Genomic DNA, 19,736 nt, shown 5'->3' on the forward strand with positions numbered 1-19,736 from the left:
TCTGTGGAGGACACTGAAGGGGGGATCTGTGGAGGACACTGAAGGGGGGATCTGTGGAGGACACTGAAGGGGGATCTGTGGACGACACTAAAGGGGGGATCTGTGGACGACACTAAAGGGGGATCTGTGGACGACACTAAAGGGGGGATCTGTGGACGACACTAAAGGGGGGATCTGTGGACGACACTAAAGGGGGATCTGTGGACGACACTAAAGGGGGGATCTGTGGACGACACTAACGGGGGGATCTGTGGACGACACTAAAGTGGGGATCTGTGGACGACACTAAAGGGGGGGATCTGTGGACGACACTAAAGGGGGGATCTGTGGAGAACACTGAAGGGGGGATCTGTGGACGACACTGAAGGGGGGGAATCTGTGGACGACACTTAAGGGGGGGATCTGTGGACGACACTTGGGGGGATGTTGGGGTGGGAGGTCCTGGAGGGGTGTTTGGGTGGGAGCTCTGGAAGGGGTGGGAGGTCCAATAGGTATGTGGGGGTGGGAGATCCGGGAGGGGGGGCCCATAATTTTTTTTGCTATGGGGCCCAGTCATTTCTAGCTACGCCCCTGGATACATACTTTAGTCTGCCAGATAGTAAACAGTAGTGGCATGCTTTACACCACTCCATGCACATGGTGATCATAGATGTGTATAAAGCTGTTCAACCATACAAATCCATTTTATGGATTTGAAGCTTTGCAAGAGCAATTTGGACCTAGGCTGATGATGAAGCGATGGAACTGGAGTGGAACTGAAGAAAGGTCATTTGCCACACTCTTCAGCGCTGCCCCTCTGAGAGTTTGGGTTGTCTACCACTTTCTGGCTGAGCTATTGGTACTCTTAGACCAGGGATCATCAACCTTCGGCACTCCAGCTGTTGTGAAACTACAATTCCCAGCATGCTCCATTTATTATTCTGAGAGTTCTTAGAAGAGAAAGTATGCATGATGGGAGTTGTAGTTTCACAACAGCTGGAGTGCCGGAGGTTGCCGACCCCTGTCCTAGGCTCTTCTACTTCACAATAAGTCTACAGTTGACAAGGGCAGATCTAGCAGGTCAGCAATTTCACAAAGTGGCAACCTGTGATGGTGCCAATGTGCTCTTCAGTACAACCCACACTGCTACCGTTAGTCTAGTATAGAGATTGCGTGATAAATATATGATCGATGTGGGTCTGACTGCTGGAACCCCCCCAAAAATGTCCCCTGTGCAAATGGATATGTGAGACCTATGATCCACTGGTAATGGGAATAACTGGTAATGGGAAAGCCTGTTTAAACAACAGGAATATAAAAGGAGATATGCACATAAAGATGTAATGTTCAGTTCACATACTGAAATCACAAAAATAACAAAAACAGTATATTCAAAGCAAAAAGTCCAATCTATTACATGACATTTGGTAACCTTTAAATATGTAATATACTGACCAAATAAAATCCCTAAATTGTAATAGCCAGACAATAATTATGAGATAAAAAACCTATAATAATAAAATCTGACATATTAAGTGAGAATGGCGCAGGGCTAGAAGATACATTGGTGATTGAAAAAATAAAAAACAATTTATGTACTTTCACGCTTGCGGCAGAGGATTTCAGCAGGCAGTTCCATCGCCGGAACTGCCTGCCGGATCCGGCAATCCAGACGCAAACGGATGCATTTGTGAGACAGATCCGTCTGACATGCATTGCAATACCGGATCAGTCTTTCCGGTTGTCATCTGGAAAAACAGATCCGGTTCTATTTTTTTCACATTTTTTAAAGGTCTGCACATGCGTAGATCGGGAAATCGGATCCGGCATTAATACATTTCAAGTGTTCAGGATTTTTGGCTGGAGAGAAAAATGCAGCATGCTGCTGTATTTTCTCCGGCCAAAAAACGTAAGAGGGACTGAACTGATACATCCTGAACAGATTGCTCTCCATTCAGAATGCCTTAGGATAAAACGTATCAGTTTGTTTCGGATATTGAGCACTTGTGACAGAACTCAATACCGGAAAAGAAAAAAGCTAGTGTGAAAGTACCCTTAGGCCCCTTTCACACGGGCGAGATTTCCATGCGGGTGCAATGCGTGAGGTGGACACATTGCACCCGCACTGAATCCGGAACCATTCATTTCTATGGGGCTGTGCAGATGAGCGATGATTTTCACGCATCACTTGTGCATTGCGTGAAAATCGCAACATGCTCCTCTTTGTGCGTTTTTTTACGTAATGCAGGCCCCATAGAAATGAATGGGGTTGCGGGAAAATTGCAAGCAAGTGGGGGTGCGTTGCGATTTTCACGCACGGTTGCTAGGTGACTATCGGGATGGGGACCCGATCATTATTATTTCCCCTTATAACATGGTTATAAGGGAAAATTATAGCGTTCTGAATACAGAATGCATAGTACAATAGCGCTGGAGGGGTTAAAAAAATTAAATAAATAATTTAACTCGATAAAAAATGGAAGTGGGGCACTCACTTAGAAGTATAGGGGTCTAATTTTTATTGAGGTGATTAAGATAGTGACAATGGATATCACTATAACACAGTAAAATAGCGTATAATGTATTACATCAGATATCAAAATAATCATAAAAGTGGAGCAGGATAAAATTAAGGCACTATCGACAATAAACAGTACATGTAGCTAAGTACAATAATAAAACCGTTAAAAATACTGAAAATGGTAAGATATATGGTTAAATATGGATCCCAATAAATACAATTATAAGTTCATGTATCAACCGTAGGGACATTCACTAACTGAATCCTGAGGGATAATTCCGTATGGGGCAATTCGTTCCGGTAACCAGTCTTTCAAAGGTGATCTCAAAGAAATATGACAAAGTCCCCAGCGTATGCAGCTAATGAGATATTACTGTAGATCAGTTTAGCTGCTACTACGCACAGCGGCGTCCCGCTGTAATTGCGATCGCTTATGAGTGGAATATAAGTCCTTACCCGAGGCTCCTGGATAGCGGTTCCTCGACACGGTGCGTTGATGTACTGCTCCGGTCTCAAGGATAGATGTCCTGTTTTGAAATTCGCGCCGATGGAAATGTTTGTTGCACGAGGTGTATGTGACCTGCGTGGTGTAGCACCGATAGTTGCGGTGATAACTTTGGCGCACAGGCAATAGTTTTCAGGTTTCTCGGGCTAGTGGACCCACTCGTCCTGGAGAGGGGGGGATACCAAACGCGTTTCGGGGATTTACAAGACAGACCCCTTCTTCAGAACTGAAGAAGGGGTCTGTCTTGTAAATCCCCGAAACGCGTTTGGTATCCCCCCCTCTCCAGGACGAGTGGGTCCACTAGCCCGAGAAACCTGAAAACTATTGCCTGTGCGCCAAAGTTATCACCGCAACTATCGGTGCTACACCACGCAGGTCACATACACCTCGTGCAACAAACATTTCCATCGGCGCGAATTTCAAAACAGGACATCTATCCTTGAGACCGGAGCAGTACATCAACGCACCGTGTCGAGGAACCGCTATCCAGGAGCCTCGGGTAAGGACTTATATTCCACTCATAAGCGATCGCAATTACAGCGGGACGCCGCTGTGCGTAGTAGCAGCTAAACTGATCTACAGTAATATCTCATTAGCTGCATACGCTGGGGACTTTGTCATATTTCTTTGAGATCACCTTTGAAAGACTGGTTACCGGAACGAATTGCCCCATACGGAATTATCCCTCAGGATTCAGTTAGTGAATGTCCCTACGGTTGATACATGAACTTATAATTGTATTTATTGGGATCCATATTTAACCATATATCTTACCATTTTCAGTATTTTTAACGGTTTTATTATTGTACTTAGCTACATGTACTGTTTATTGTCGATAGTGCCTTAATTTTATCCTGCTCCACTTTTATGATTATTTTGATATCTGATGTAATACATTATACGCTATTTTACTGTGTTATAGTGATATCCATTGTCACTATCTTAATCACCTCAATAAAAATTAGACCCCTATACTTCTAAGTGAGTGCCCCACTTCCATTTTTTATCTATTTATCTCTATCAGACTGGGTGCTGTCTGTTAGTGGGTGCACCTCTGCTTGGATCCCCTTCTCATTTTGGTGCGACATTTCCCCTGAATATAAATAATTTAACTCACCTTAGTCCACTTGTTTGCGCAGCCGGCATCTCTCCTGTCTTCATCTGTGAGGAATAGGACCTTTGATGACGTCACTGCGCTCATCACATGATCCATCACCATGGTGATGGATCATGTGAATGATCCCTCCAGCCCTATTGTACTAAGTATTCTGTTTTTAGAATGCTATTATTTTCCCTTATAACCATGTTATAAAGGGGAAATAATAACATCTACACTACAACTAATCCAAACCTGAACTTCTGTGAAGAAGTTCGGGTCTGGGTACCACAGTCGGTTTTTCATCACGCGCGTGCAAAACACGCGATAAAAACTGAACATTGGAACGCAATCGCAGTCAAAACTGACTGCAATTGCGTACCTACTCGCGCGGGTTTGCCGCAATGCACCGGGACGCATCCGGACCTAATCCGGACACGCACGTGTGAAAGGGGCCTTAGTCTTAAGTTTCTACTGCCAGCTACAACTCTAATTCTTAGTTTTCCATGAGCTGTAGAAGACTAGCTTTTATGTCTGCCATAGAATGCACACGGAGACAGTAGATTCTGCTTCCTCACTGTCACTCCTAGCACCATAGAGGGCAACTATAGAGAGAACCATGTAGAGAACCCTTTGATGTGAATAAATCACATGGGGTTGAAATATAACAGATTTAGCTGCTAAAGCCTCTGTGCCTGTGTCTCTCCAACTGCATCTTACTCCTCCTCCTCCCCACAGACTTCTATGAGCAGCTGTAATTTGATCCTTCAGTGAAACGACAGTTTATCTTAGGCTACTTTCACACTTGCGGCAGTGTGATCCGGCGGGCAGTTCCGTCGTCGGAACTGGCCGCCGGATCCGCCGATCTGCTGCTGACTGAAAGCATTTGTGAGACGGATCCGGATGCGGATCCGTCTCACAAATGCATTGCAAGGACGGATCCGTCTATTCGCTTGTCATGCGGACCGACGGATCCGTCTTGTACATTTTTCTCATTTTTACCGATCTGCGCATGCGCATGCCGGAATGACGGATCCGGCATTCTGGTATTCTGAATGCCGGATTCGGCGCTAATACATTCCTATGGGAAAAAATGCCGGATCCGGCGTTCAGGCATGTCTTCAGTTTTTTTCGCCGGAGAGAAAACCGTAGCATGCTACGGTTTTCTCTTTTGCCTGATCAGTCAAAACGACTGAACTGAAGACATCCTGATGCAAACTGAACGGATTACTCTCCATTCAGAATGCATGGGGATAAAACTGATCAGTTCTTTTCCGGTATAGAGCCCCTGTGACGGAACTCTATGCCGGAAAAGAAAAACGCTAGTGTGAAAGTACCCTTATTCTATCATGACAAATTTCACAGAGAATTCAGAGTGAATGTTCATTTAGAAAATGGGTAAGAGGAAAAGAGCCTGATAACTGGAGAAAGAGCCATTTTTCTCTGATAAGATATATTACAAAGTTTCTTATATTTAACTTTATTTATTTATGTAAACTTGGGTAAATGTAAGTGATCGTTTAACCTATTTGAGTACATTCACATGTGGCAGTAGTGCTGTGGCAGAAAGTTGAATGTTAAATTACAGAGGTTTTGTTACGGTTTTGGAACATTTAGAACAGGAAAGTGCTTTCCCCATACTGTTGCCATAAAGTTCGAAACGACACTTGTGTAGAGCACAGTGCATTCTGGTAGCTGGCGTTCTCTAAGCATTTACCAAACTTAGATACATACTTTAGACTGCCAGTTTTCATTCACAGGAATATGTTCTTGGTGCGGTTTCTATTGAAAATATTTATTTATTTTTAACTCATTAAAACCAAATAGAGCAACATATTTTTCAACACATTTTTTTATTCTGTTCTTTTGCACATGATTATGGGACCAGCCATCTCGCCTGAACTGCTGCTAACATCATTTAGAGATATGCTTTACAGCAGCCAGTTTGGGGGTGACTCAATTTCTATGGGAGGTAATATCTTTCTCTATTAATCCTGTCTGTGATGATAATGAGATGACTACTAAAAACTGATCTATATTAAAGGGGTTGTCCAGGATTAGAAAAACATGGCTGCTTTCCCCCCAAAAAAAACAGCACCACCCTTGCCCACAGGTTGTGTGCCATATTGAAGTTCTGCCCTATTGACTCCAAGTTGCAATACCAGACACAACCCATGGACAGGGTTGTTTTTGCCAGTTACGTTTTCTAATGTTGGATGACCCTTTTAAAGGGGTTGTCCCACAAAAAAATGATATCATGGTTTTGAAACCAGCATTTAAATACTTTTGTAATAGTATATAATTAAACATTTAGTATAGTCACTGAGTTATTCATTAAAATGTATCTGTATAGCGCCACCTGTTTGTTTTTTTCTTATTTCTTTGACCTGCTCACTAAGCTGGCCGCTCATGCTCAGTTTCACCCTTCATCTGCCTCCTGAGCTGTGATAGGGAGAGCTGAGACACGCCCCTTAGCTGTGATAGGGAGAGCTGAGACACGCCCCTTTGCTGTGATAGGGAGAGCTGAGAGCAGAAAAGACACACCCCTTGGGTTGCCAGGTTGATATAAATCTAGCAGAACAATGAATGGGGAGATCTCTGGATCCATGTGAGGTACAGGGCTGGTTCTAGCTATATTAGAAAGAGATTGTCATGTACTGTATGATGTCAGATTTTTATTTTTTATAATGATAACGGAATAACCCCTTAGAGCATATTATTATTGAGAACGGCAATACTAGCATTTTTTATATCAATTTAGATAACATAGTGACATGGAAAAAAAATGTCACCAACATTTAAAAAAAATACGTATAACAAAAGACTTGATTTAAACAAAAGATTTATTTCAGATAGCACATACTCTTTAACCACCCCGGGACCGCCGTATGCAGGATTGCGTCCTGGCGGCGGCCCTGTTATTCCAAGTGGACGCGTCATTCCGAGTGAACGCGGGCACACAGGCGCGCGTGTTCACAGGATCGGAAGGTAAGCGAGTGGATCTACAGCCTGCCAGGTATATTAGATGCTCTTTTGATAACAGCGTGTAATATACCTGCTACCTGGTCCTCTGGTGGTCCCTTTTGCTTGGATCGACCACCAGAGGACACAGGCAGCTCTGTAATAAGTAGCACCAAGCACCACACTACACTACACCCCCCCTGGTCACTTATTAACCCCTGATCACCCCATATAGACTCCCTGATCACCGCCCTGTCATTGATCACCCCCCTGTCATTGATCAACCCCCTGTAAGGCTCCATTCAGACGTCCGCAAAACACGGACACAGCAGATCCGCAAAACACATACGGACGTCTGAATGGAGCCTTACAGGGGGGTGATCAATGACAGGGTGGTGATCAATGACAGGGTGGTGATCACCCCATATAGACTCCTTGATCACCCCCCTGTCATTGATCACCCCCCTGTAAGGCTCCATTCAGACATTTTTTTGGCACAAGTTAGCGGAAATCAATATTTTTATTTTTTTCTTACAAAGTCTCATATTCCACTAACTTGTGTCAAAAAATAAACATGAACTCACCATACCCCTCACGGAATCCAAATGCGTAAATTCTTTTAGACATTTATATTCCAGACTTCTTCTCACGCTTTAGGGCCCCTAAAATGCCTGGGCAGTATAAATACCCCACATATGACCCCATTTCTGAAAGAAGACACCCCAAAGTATTCCGTGAGGGGCATATTCTTTTCCCAAACGTGGAGTGCCCCTCATTATTTATTGATTTCTGAAACCGTTTTTATTGCCGATAGCAAGTAATCACAGCACAGCTTTTATTTCTTATAGTGCGCCTGAACAATTAAAGCTGCCCTGTGATTGGTTGTTATAGGCAACAAAAACAGCTCTACTTTTACACAGTTCTCATCGGTCCCTGATAAATTAATCCCTCTGTGCAATAAATTGATACACAGAAAATAATTAGAATGTGTAATTATGCATAATGTCAAAAAATATATATGTAAATAGATTTAAAATATACTCTGATTTTCAAATTAACATTTTGAAGAAGACTTACTTTAGCATCCTAAAACAAGGAAGGGCACACAGCAATGAAAGGGAAAAAAGATTATATTAAAATAGCAAATCATCTTAAGCAGTAAATTTAATAATGACGTCATAACATATTACATAAAAATGAACGCTCTATGGCCTCATGCACACAACCATATGTTTTGCGGTCTACAAACAGTGGATCAGCAAAACACAGACACAAATGTGCACGTCCCGCACTTTTCCGTCCCTCCCCATCGTAAAAATGCCTAATCTTGTCTGCAAAACTGACAAGAATACGACATGCTCTATTTTTTTGTGGGACGGACACACGGATACAAGCAGCACAAAAATAACATCTGTGTGCTGTCTGCATCTTTTGGGGCCCCGTAGAAATGTGTACGTTATATATATAAATGCAAAAAATGCGGATTGGACGCTGACTAAATATATATACGGTTGTGTGCATGGGGCCTTAGCCAAGTCAAAAAAAGTCAAATTTTACCATTTTGAACAACCTCCTAGAACTCTGAGTGTGCTGGGTAGACATTATTTAGCACACATTGATATGATACATGCATGCTACCCCTCATGAGGTAGAACTGGCGGTAAGATGATAGAATGTAATAGTCTTTTCACGACTTAAAAGCATAAAACAAACAGCTTTTTTGGCTTGTTGCCACATCAAGCCCACCTTCCATTGCTATATTTCCAATGTTATTAGGAGGCTGGCCAGATAGTTCTGCAAGTTTGTCAGCAAAATTAGTATTTGGTGCCACAATGTTTCTGTCAAAGTTAGTAGGCCCATTGATGGTGGCAAATGTGCTTGTGTGATGTCCACTATTCTTTACTACCTACAATACAGGCCACTGACCCAAGAATGCTAGGTCTTGTCAAATTCCATCATCCCAACTAAGAGTCATGAGTGGAGTATGTAAAGCCAAATCCACTTAAAGAGGTGGACAGCATCATGAAAAAACTAAAATAAAAGAAATAATTAAATAAACAAAAAATGCAATCCTCCAGAGAGGAGTTCCACATATTGGTGACCGATCCAGGATAGGTCGCAAATATCATATCCGTGGGGTTTCAACAGGCAGTGGCCGCCAGCGCTAGAAATAATGCAGTACAGCAGGAAATGACGAGCTACTTTCACCATATAGTAGTCATGTTGTGTCGGGCATACTTCAGATCAGCTCCTAGGCACTTAAATGGGCATTGTTACTACATTGTTACTAAGCGTTCTGCTTCTGTCCACTGGGTTATTTCCGGGGCCCGCTAAGAACAGCTGATCGTGGAGGAAGCATAGGACCCCAATCAATCTGATATTTATGAATAAGTCATCAATATCTAGCAGTCAAACAGAGGCAGACTGGCCATAGACCCTACTGGGAATTTTCATGATGGACCTAGATTTCTAGGCAAACATTCAACATCTCACAGGGTGTCTAAAGCATAATGATCTACAAGTGATAATTTCACACTCTCAATCCACAAATAGGTCCTTTTAGGCAGAAATAATATCTTTTTTTTTTTTCTTTTCTAAAATGGGCATATGCATTTAATAGCTAGCTGTGCATGCTCTTTGTGCGAGTTCCAGGTGACGCATGCCAGGAATTCACATTACTACAACTAAATATAGAACAATACATTAGTACACAAAAGGCTTAGCTGAACCTCATACAGGGCAAAACCTTTGATCCCTCGAAAAATGTTTATCCGGCCAACTATGCTAACAAAAAGCCTTTATTATTCTCTGCCTCGGCTATAATGTATGTGACACTGGCAGTAAGGTGGGGTTTTGAAGGCTTTTTAGAAGCAGAGCTCCATTAAACTGTATTTTATTTCTCTGCCAACCTTGATCCAGAATTGGAAGCTAGGAGGTCACAGATTTATGTTCATGGCTTGAAGTACGGTAGCACCTACTTTTATAAAAAAAAAAAAAAAAAAAAAGTAGAGCTGTTGGTACGGTCTGTTCGATTTTTCCAAAACAATGTGTCACACCACAATATGGTCTTCGACAAATGGTCCATTGGTTTGAAAGGTTTGAGATATAAGTAGTTTAAGAAAACTATTGGTTCTGATCCATTTAATCAGACCTGCTAAAAAAACTGCTAGTCATTATTGGTTTTATTCCTATTTTTTAAAGGGAACCGGTCACAAGGTTTATGCTGCCCGATCTGTGGCAGCTTAGTGTAGTGACGAACCCTGATTCTTGCTATGGCTTTCATCTACCGCCGGATAGAAGTGCTGGATTCTCTTTTCTGTGTGGGTGCAGTGGTTTCCTCCTCCGCTATGTCAATCAGAGGAGCAGCCTGTCTCTCATGAATACCTGGATTCGGTGATGGGTTCTGGCTGCAGGTGACAAAGTCTGATTTTATGAAACCAAGCCCACCACTAAGGCTATGTTCACATCTGCATTTACAAATCTGCCAGAGGAATAGTCTGTCGGAGTTCACCAGATCTGGCCCAGCCAGACAATTCTGTGCATGGCCTAATCCCCATAGATATAAGGCCACCTGCACAACACGGGTGGGGGTGAACACACATAACATCTGCGCAAATTTCACGCGTTTTCGCAGCAAAATCTGCACTGTCTAATTGTGGTTTTCAGTGTGGATTTGATGCAGATCTCGCCCTTCCATTGAATAGGGTGAAATCTGCAGGTAAAACCGCAAACATAATTGACATGCTATTAAACTTGAAATCCACACGGAAAAAATCTGCAAAGTGTACATGAGATTAATGTAATCTCATACAGTATGCTAGTACTGTAATACGCTGCGGTTTTTCTGCATGGGAATCCACATGGAAAAACCGCATGTATTTCGCAACGTGTGCAAGTGGCCTAATGGGACCAGGCAGGGAGCCAGCCATTTTCTACTGAAATGCCAGGACAGAGAAAAGGTTGGGCAACCCCTTTAATCCACAAAAACTGAAATAAGCTGATTAATATTCAAATATCATGTGACAGACTCTAGGGGTAGATTGTTTACGAGCCATTAAAGGGGTTGTCCGGTTTCATTGCTGAACCCGGACATATCCCCATTTTCACCCAGGCAGCCCCCCTGACATGAGCATCGGAGCAGTTCATGCTCCGATGCTCTCCTTTGCCCTGCGCTAAATTGAGCAGGGCAAAGGCATTTTTAGGAGTTCCGGTGACGTACCGGGGCTCTCCATGGGGCTGACAGGAACCCCGGTGACGTCACCGGCACTGATGGGCGGGATTTAGCTCTGCCCTAGCCAGTAAAATCCTTTAAGACCCAGAGCTCTTCACAGCAGCCATTTTGCATTTAATACACTAAATTGAGATACATATGAAAAAATTGTATTTCCATGGCAGTTTTCCATCCGTAAAAATGAACATAATAACATATGAAAAGAGCTGAAAAAAAAAAGGAGATATATTACAAGTGCACTATAACAACTGCTAAGAATGCAGACAAAGGTGGGGTTCATTTGTAACATACAGGATACGCCTGTCTAAATAATCCATCTTTATACAACAAAAATTCTTACAGAAGATTTGGGAAAACTAGCACAGAGGAAAAATAGAAAAACAGGCAATATTTCATTTTCCAAATTGTGAAGGGCTTGGCTCAGACACTGATGACATATCAGTACAATATGCCATCAATGTCAGATACTGGGAGCCGCTCCCATCTCCAGGACAGGGCCCCCAAAGTGAAGGAGGGCACACCGCGCTCTGCTATTTTCAGAACTCCCATAGCAGTGAACAGGGGTTAAGCCACACATGCACGGTGTGCTCTCCTTCACTTCTGGGGCTTTGTTCTGCAGAGAGTAGCAGGTACCAGAAGTGGGATCCACACCTGACATTCATGGCATATCCTAGAGGTAAGCGATATCCTAGAGTAGGCATGCTCAACCAACGGCCCTCCAGCAGTTACAAAACTATAACTCCCATCATTCCAGGACAGCCTACAGCTATCAGCCTACAGAAGGGCATGGTGGGAATTGTAGTTTTACAACAGCTGGAGGGCCGCAGGTTGAGCATCCCTGTCCCTAGAGCAAGGATCAGCAACCTTCAGCACTACATCTCCCAGCATGCACATGTACTTGGCTGTTCTTGTAACAGATATAGAAGTGAAAAGAGGATTTTGGGAGTTGTAGTTTCAGAACGACTCGAGTGCTGGAGTTTGCTGATCACTGTCCTAGAGATATGCCATCAGTGTCTGAGATGAGACAACCCCTTTAATTCAATTATAGGCTTAACCAAATCGACCTTCTGATCATAGAGCCGAAGTCAATTCGTTCAAATACTTTGATTTCAAAGGGGGTATTTCCATCTCAGACAATGGGGGCATATTGCTAGGATATGCCCCATTGTCTGATAGGTGTGGGTCCCACCTCTGGGACCCGCACCTATCTTGTAAACGAAGCCCGCAATTGCGGGTTTCACCATTCCACTTCATTTCTATGGGTGCGACCTAAATAGCCAAGCCAACTCTTGGCTATTTTCTGCAGCCCCATAGAACTAAATTAAAGGCTGCCAAAACATGTGCGGTTCGCCCTCCGTGAATTTCAAGGCTCCGCTTACAAGATACGTGCAGGTCCCAGAGGTGGGACCCACAACTATCAGACAAAGGGGGCATATCCTAGCAATGTTGTTTCCGTACAGCATTAAAATGTATTGGCTCCGTGGAGCCAAAATTAGTCTAACCTGAAGTTGTGCAAGTGTCACAAGGTAATGTGGGAGGGAACACGACACCGACAACAGGAGAGAAGGGAAAAGGAACTAGGCCTCAAGGCTAGGGAAACGGACACCACCTATGGAAACCCTAATCCTAGCCCTGACTCCTATCTGTATAAACGGACCTTAAGGGTAGGAAGGTTCATACACTGGAACCTAAGACCCTGGAAACCCTGAATTGCCCTGCAGTAGTGTTTGGGCTTGCGACGGCCTGTTCCTTCCATTATGAAAGAACCAGCGTCTCCCTGAGGCCTAGTAACAAAAGACAGAGGGGAAACAACAAAATATGAAAGGGAAGTAACACTTAACTTCTGCAGTAAATGGACGAGCAGGAACTCAGAAGAGGACAACACACCAGCACTTCCAATACCAAACAGAAGCTATCAACCGCACAGCATGATGGGTGAAGCCAGACTAAATAGAGGAGTTGTAATGACCACTAAGCTACTCCTGAGACGAGAGGTGTGGTCATTACCAGCAACAACACTGAAAGCAAGTGAAACCAAAAGAGGCTGTCAGATCACATCACGTGCAGCCAGTCTCTTAGATCTTCTGACACCTGTCACATTAGAGACTGTGACAGCAAGACTTCGGTGAATTACTACTGTATTCATATCTGCATCTTAAAAAAACAATTTAAAATAGCAATATGAAATGGGTTTTGGTAGCGAGGTACCAGCCAGCACCAAAGCCAACTTTGTATTCCTATTTTAAATTGTATTTAAAGACGCAGATATGAATACAGTGGTAATTCACCGAAGTCTTGTGCGACTTAAGGTGAGATCAGTTTTGGCTCCACAGAGCCAATACATTTTTATGCTGTATGGAAACAGCATTAAAATCAAAGTGTTTTAACGAATCAATTTCGGATCTATGACCCGAAGGTCGATTCTCTCAAGCCTATTCACTTCACCTATAACATTTTTATTTCTAACACATTTGTGAACACCAGGACAAACGTAGAGAAAAACATACTAATGTCATCTGAAGGTGACGGAACCAGTTACATTTAGTAACGTAAAAGTAAAATATACAAATAATAATTTTCTATTAATCAGCCACATTGCCTTTAGAGACATGACAACTATGTCCACCAGTGGCAATTGACCTTTACTGCTGCCCACTGACAGCAAGCAAGCTGTAGAGCATCTTCATTTATGGTATGCCACAAGTTTTTGGGCTGAAATTTAGAAAATTTTAGAGGAAGAACATCACTGGGAACCAAAGTCATGGTAATAAAAGTGGAACCGTATGACTATTTTGCTCTGTTCACAAGATCTGATGGGTACCTGCTGTGCGATCTGCAGCTGATAGCAGAGGCTTGTCTTGCAGATCTGCACGTGGATTATTTCCATTTTAATTGGTCTAATCCGTGTGTGGCTACCTATTTACGACTTCTGCCCATATTCCAAGTTATAGTATACAGTGACATGTCACTGGAAACACCGCTGTTTCTCCTAGAGGCTCATTTGCATATATTCAAACTTAAAATTTTTCTCAGCAGTGCGGACACATATGAACATGGGACCAACACAGATGCCTTCAGCTGCCAAGTGCACATGTAACGGGTCAGCCAGTGTCATAGGTACAAATCTGCTGACAGACGCCCTTTAATAAACTGAGCCATTCTGATATTTGTAGCAAAAAAGAGTAGCACAGTCTTCAGCCTTCCAAAATATCCAATAGCCAAATAGCTAATAAAAAATAATAGGTCAGTTTGGATCTACTGGAAAAAATATCTCTGTCATGGCTCGCATGATAGATGGAAACCATGATGCCAATGTAAACGTGGCCTATTGCACTATGCATCTCCAGCATTAACATCAAAGCAGAATATATTGTGAATACCTGAGCCAGATATTATATCACCTCAATACACACAGCAGAAGAAAAGCAAATAAACACAGGCGTATCAACCCAATTTTATTTTGACACATGCCAACAAAAACTATACATGAGGTTTGCGAGTTGAGAAGGTTCAAACACAATTCTTACAAATAAAGAGAGTGCAGCCCAGCACAAGGAACTCTCTGAAGTAGGGAAAAGAAAAATCATCTTGGCCGAGTATCGGAGCAGTTGGCCGAGTATTGTCTTCAGCTGGATTTCCTATGTTACATGTTTGTCTTTGTTCTGGTTTGTTACTTTTGATACAGTTTCTATTTTTCGCTAATATGTGTCCGTCTTAGCCTAAAAATATTATGTTTGAGGTCTGCAAAATGTTTCTCGGACGCTTCGAGAGAGCAGGATAAGTTAGCAATATATTGCAAAAAAAGCTTATCGGATGCAGACTGAAACTACGGCTGTGTGCATGAGCCCTAACTGTGTTGTGAATGCATGTTTGTTGACATCAGTAACTGCATCACAACAAGTTCTGGTTTTGGTCTCATCCATCAACAAACATTGTCCCAAAAGCTTTCTGCCCAGGTGATCTTTAGCAAAGTGCAGACAGGTAGCAATGTTCTTTATGGAGAGCAGCGGCAATCCTGCCATGCACACCATTGTTGTTCAGTGTCGTCTTGATGGTGGGCATGAACATTAACTAATGTGAGAAAGGCCTTTAGTTTCTTAAAGGTTACCCTGGGTTGCGTTGTGACCTAATGGACTATTACATGCCTTGATCTTGGTGTGATCTTTGTTGGTTGACCACTCCAGGGAAGGGTAATAATGGTTTTTAACTTTCTCCAAAGGTTCACATACAGGTCCTTCTAAAAAAATTAGCATATTGTGATAAAGTTCATTATTTTCTGTAATGTACTGATAAACATTAGACTTTCATATATTTTAGATTTATTACACACCAACTGAAGTAGTTCAAGCCTTTTATTGTTTTAATATTGATGATTTTGGCATACAGCTCATGAAAACCCCAAATTCCTATCTCAAAAAATTAGCATATCATGAAAAGGTTCTCTAAACGAGCTATTAACCTAATCATCTGAATCAACTAATTAACTGTAAACACCTGCAAAAGATTCCTGAGGCTTTTAAAAACTCCCAGCCTGGTTCATTACTCAAAACCGCAATCATGGGTAAGACTGCCGACCTGACTGCTGTCCAGAAGGCCATCATTGACACCCTCAAGCAAGAGGGTAAGACACAGAAAGAAATTTCTGAACGAATAGGCTGTTCCCAGAGTGCTGTATCAAGGCACCTCAGTGGGAAGTCTGTGGGAAGGACAAAGTGTGGCAGAAAACACTGCACAACGAGAAGAGGTGACCGGACCCTGAGGAAGATTGTGGAGAAGGACCGATTGCAGACCTTGGGGGACCTGCGGAAGCAGTGGACTGAGTCTGGAGTAGAAACATCCAGAGCCACCGTGTACAGGCGTGTGCAGGAAATGGGCTTCAGGTGCCGCATTCCCCAGGTCAAGCCACTTTTGAACCAGAAACAGCGGCAGAAGCGCCTGACCTACAGAGAAGCAGCACTGGACTGTTGCATGTCATTCGGAAATCAAGGTGCCAGAGTCTGGAGGAAGACTGGGGAGAGGGAAATGCCAAAATGCCTGAAGTCCAGTGTCAAGTACCCAGAGTCAGTGATGGTCTGGGGTGCCATGTCAGCTGCTGGTGTTGGTCCACTGTGTTTTATCAAGAGCAGGGTCAATGCAGCTAGCTATCAGGAGATTTTGGAGCACTTCATGCTTCCATCTGCTGAAAAGCTTTATGGAGATGAAGATTTCATTTTTCAGCACGACCTGGCACCTGCTCACAGTGCCAAAACCACTGGTAAATGGTTTACTGACCATGGTATTACTGGGCTCAATTGGCCTGCCAACTCTCCTGACCTGAACCCCATAGAGAATCTGTGGGATATTGGGAAGAGAAAGTTGAGAGACGCAAGACCCAACACTCTGGATGAGCTTAAGGCCGCTATCGAAGCATCCTGGGCCTCCATAACACCTCAGCAGTGCCACAGGCTGATTGCCTCCATGCCACGCCGCATTGAAGCAGTCATTTCTGCAAAAGGATTCCCGACCAAGTATTGAGTGCATAACTGAACATAATTATTTGAAGGTTGACTTTTTTTGTATTAAAAACACTTTTCTTTTATTGGTCGGATGAAATATGCTAATTTTTTGAGATAGGAAATTTGGGTTTTCATGAGCTGTATGCCAAAATCATCAATATTAAAACAATAAAAGGCTTGAACTACTTCAGTTGGTGTGTAATGAATCTAAAATATATGAAAGTCTAATGTTTATCAGTACATTACAGAAAATAATGAACTTTATCACAATATGCTAATTTTTTGAGAAGGACCTGTACTTTTGCCACTCAGACATGTGAAATTGATCATTTTCCTCAATAAATATAAGACCAAGTCTAAAATTTTTGACTCATTTTTTAGATTTAGTTATCTTTATGCACTTTTAGGACTTGTGTGAAAATGTGATGTAGTTTTAGGGTAAATTTATGCAAAAATATAGAAAATTCTAAAGGGTTTACAAAATTTGCTCAGCTCCGTGATGTTAGGCGTCTGCATTATGTGACATTATGGCACTCCCTTTTTGGTGAAATAAATGACTCCTGGGTGTTTAAAATGACAAGTACAAGCTAAACAGTGTAAAGGAAAAAGCAATAACATGGTCTGTTACACAACATGAGCAAGAAGAAAAAATAAAAACTGAACCGCTGTGCTTTATTTGCAGTTCTTACACGGCCACAAGCTTGCAGGTACGGACTGTAATTTCATTTAGAGATTTATCAGTCTTTATTGGGAGCAGCAACAAGGTGACTTAAATTACAACATTACAATAAATTGCTTGTTATGATTTCACATCATTAGTCATGGCTACCTGTCAAAGCTAAAATCACAATGACTCCGTTCATATTAAAGAGGATTATGTTTAACTTTAGGCCTCATGCACACGACCGTTGTGTGCATCCGTGGCCGTTGTGCCGTTTTCCGTTTTTTTTTCGCGGACCCATTGACTTTCAATGGGTCCGTGGAAAAATCGGAAAATGCACTGTTTGGCAGCCGCATCCGTGATCCGTGTTTCCTGGCCGTGAAAAAAATATGACCTGTCCTATTTTTTTCACGGCCAACGGTTCACGGCCCCATTCAAGTCAATGGGTCCGTGAAAAATTACGGATGCACACAAGATTGTCATCCGCATCCGTGATCCGTGTCCGTTTTTTCCTATCATTTCAATGGCAAACTTGACTTAGATTTTTTTTTTTTTTTTTTTCATGTCCGTGGATCCTCCAAAAAACAAGGAAGACCCACGGACGAAAAAACGGTCACGGATCACGGACCCCGTTTTTGTGGACCTTAAAAAAAAACGGTCGTGTGCATGAGGCCTTAAAGGGATTCTTTCACCTAAAATGACCATTATAGAACACTAACACCATGATCTGCATTATAGACCCCATATTGGAATTCTACTTACTGTATAGCTGTCCGTCGCTTATTTTCGCTAGAAAAGACTTTTATTCAATATGTTAATTAGGTTATGAAGGTGCCCAGGGGCGGCGTTTAAGCGGCCAGTGCCCAGGCCTCTCGTCCCTTTTCATATGAAACCCCTCCTCTTTCACCCCTCTGGGGTGCCCTTGGTTTTTCAGAAATCCAGCGCCAGCGCCGTTCACAAGATTCGCTGCACCTACGCACTTCATTCCCCATTATGGGCAGAGGCACAAGAGCGTTTAATGCGCATGTGGCGGCCCGTACGTCTAGCCGGCCTTGTGCCTCTGCCTATAATGGGGAATGAAGTGCGCAGGCGTGGCGAATCTTGTGAACGGCGCTGGCGCTGGATTTCTGAAGAACCTAGGGCACCCCAGAGGGGTGAAAGAGGAGGGGTTTCATATGAAAAGCGACGGTAGGCCTGGGCACCGGCCGCTTAAACGCCGCTCCTGGGCACCTTCAGAACCTAATTAACATATTGAATAAAAGTGTTTTCTAGCGAAAATAAGCGACGGGCAGCTATACGGTAAGTAGCATTCCAATATGGGGACTATAATGCTGATAATGGTGTTAGTGTTCTATAATGGTCAGTTTAGGTGAAAGACTCCCTTTAAAGTAGCTGTTGGCTCTCCTGACATGTCATTTAATAACCCCTTAAAGGCAACTTGTCACGCTGAAACTTGTAGTTCATTAATTTAAATTCCTGCTCATTCTGGGCTTTGAAGTCCTGGAGGCGGTCCTATCAGTGATTGACAGCCTGCCCTCTATGGCTGTGTATACAGAGATAGCTGTCAATCACTGATAGGACCGCCTCCTGGACTTCAAAGCCCAGAATGAGTAGGAATTTAAATGAATGAAATACAAGTTATACTGAATATTTTCTAACAAATCTATACATCAGTCTATCTGTAAAGAATAAATCAAGGCAACTGGACTTACTGTAGATTTCTTGAAAACGTTTCACTCGTTCTTCCGAGCTACCTCAATTCTCAGAATTGAGAAAGCTCGTTTGGAAGAACGAGTGAAACATTTTCAAGAAATCTACAGTAAGTCCAGTTGCCTTGATTTTTTCTTTACAAATATACCATGACCTGGATAAATGAGAACCTTCGCAGACATATATAGCAGTCTGCTCAGCTCCTCCTGCTCTATAACATGCAGCCTGAAGCTCAGACACCATGTTCAACGTGACAGGTTCCCTTTAAGGGGTTAAATGACATGTCAGGACAGCCGACAGCTACTCTTTAACAAGTTTAGTATTATTTGTTTGCCTCTGCATTGCAGCCATGGTAGCATGCGCCTGTGCTTTATTTCATACTGTTTGGAGGTACTGGTACTTGTCTATTTTTATTACTCTAAAATCAGGGGTTCACCGCCTGCAACCTGCAATTCTATTCTGAGAGGACCCCAAACATCTGCACAAAGAAATGCATGATGATGTGTCTCCATGTCAGAGAGATATCAGAACAGGGTCCCTACGAGAGGTGGCCTTTCATGCATGGAGCTTTCTCAAT

At 42.8% G+C, this 19,736-nt stretch overlaps 1 protein-coding gene across 5 annotated transcripts in view; it reads right to left on the bottom strand.

Annotated features, from left to right (window-relative positions):
- AP1S2 (adaptor related protein complex 1 subunit sigma 2) overlaps positions 1 to 19,736 on the bottom strand; it is a 123,246-nt gene that overhangs the window by 12,704 nt on the left and 90,806 nt on the right. For 3 of the 5 annotated variants that reach the window (XR_006388124.1, XM_044283728.1, XM_044283725.1), the window contains one exon: positions 8,140 to 8,148. The exons of the other annotated variants lie outside the window; for them this stretch is intronic. Coding sequence is in view for 2 of the 3 variants with exons in the window: in XM_044283728.1 (XP_044139663.1) it covers positions 8,140 to 8,148 (9 nt within the window). In the remaining variant the exon portion in view is untranslated. The remainder of the gene's footprint in view (positions 1 to 8,139; positions 8,149 to 19,736) is intronic. 5 annotated transcript variants of the gene reach the window in all.

The sequence above is a fragment of the Bufo gargarizans genome, chromosome 3 (assembly GCF_014858855.1).
Source record: "Bufo gargarizans isolate SCDJY-AF-19 chromosome 3, ASM1485885v1, whole genome shotgun sequence".
Lineage (NCBI taxonomy): Eukaryota > Metazoa > Chordata > Amphibia > Anura > Bufonidae > Bufo > Bufo gargarizans.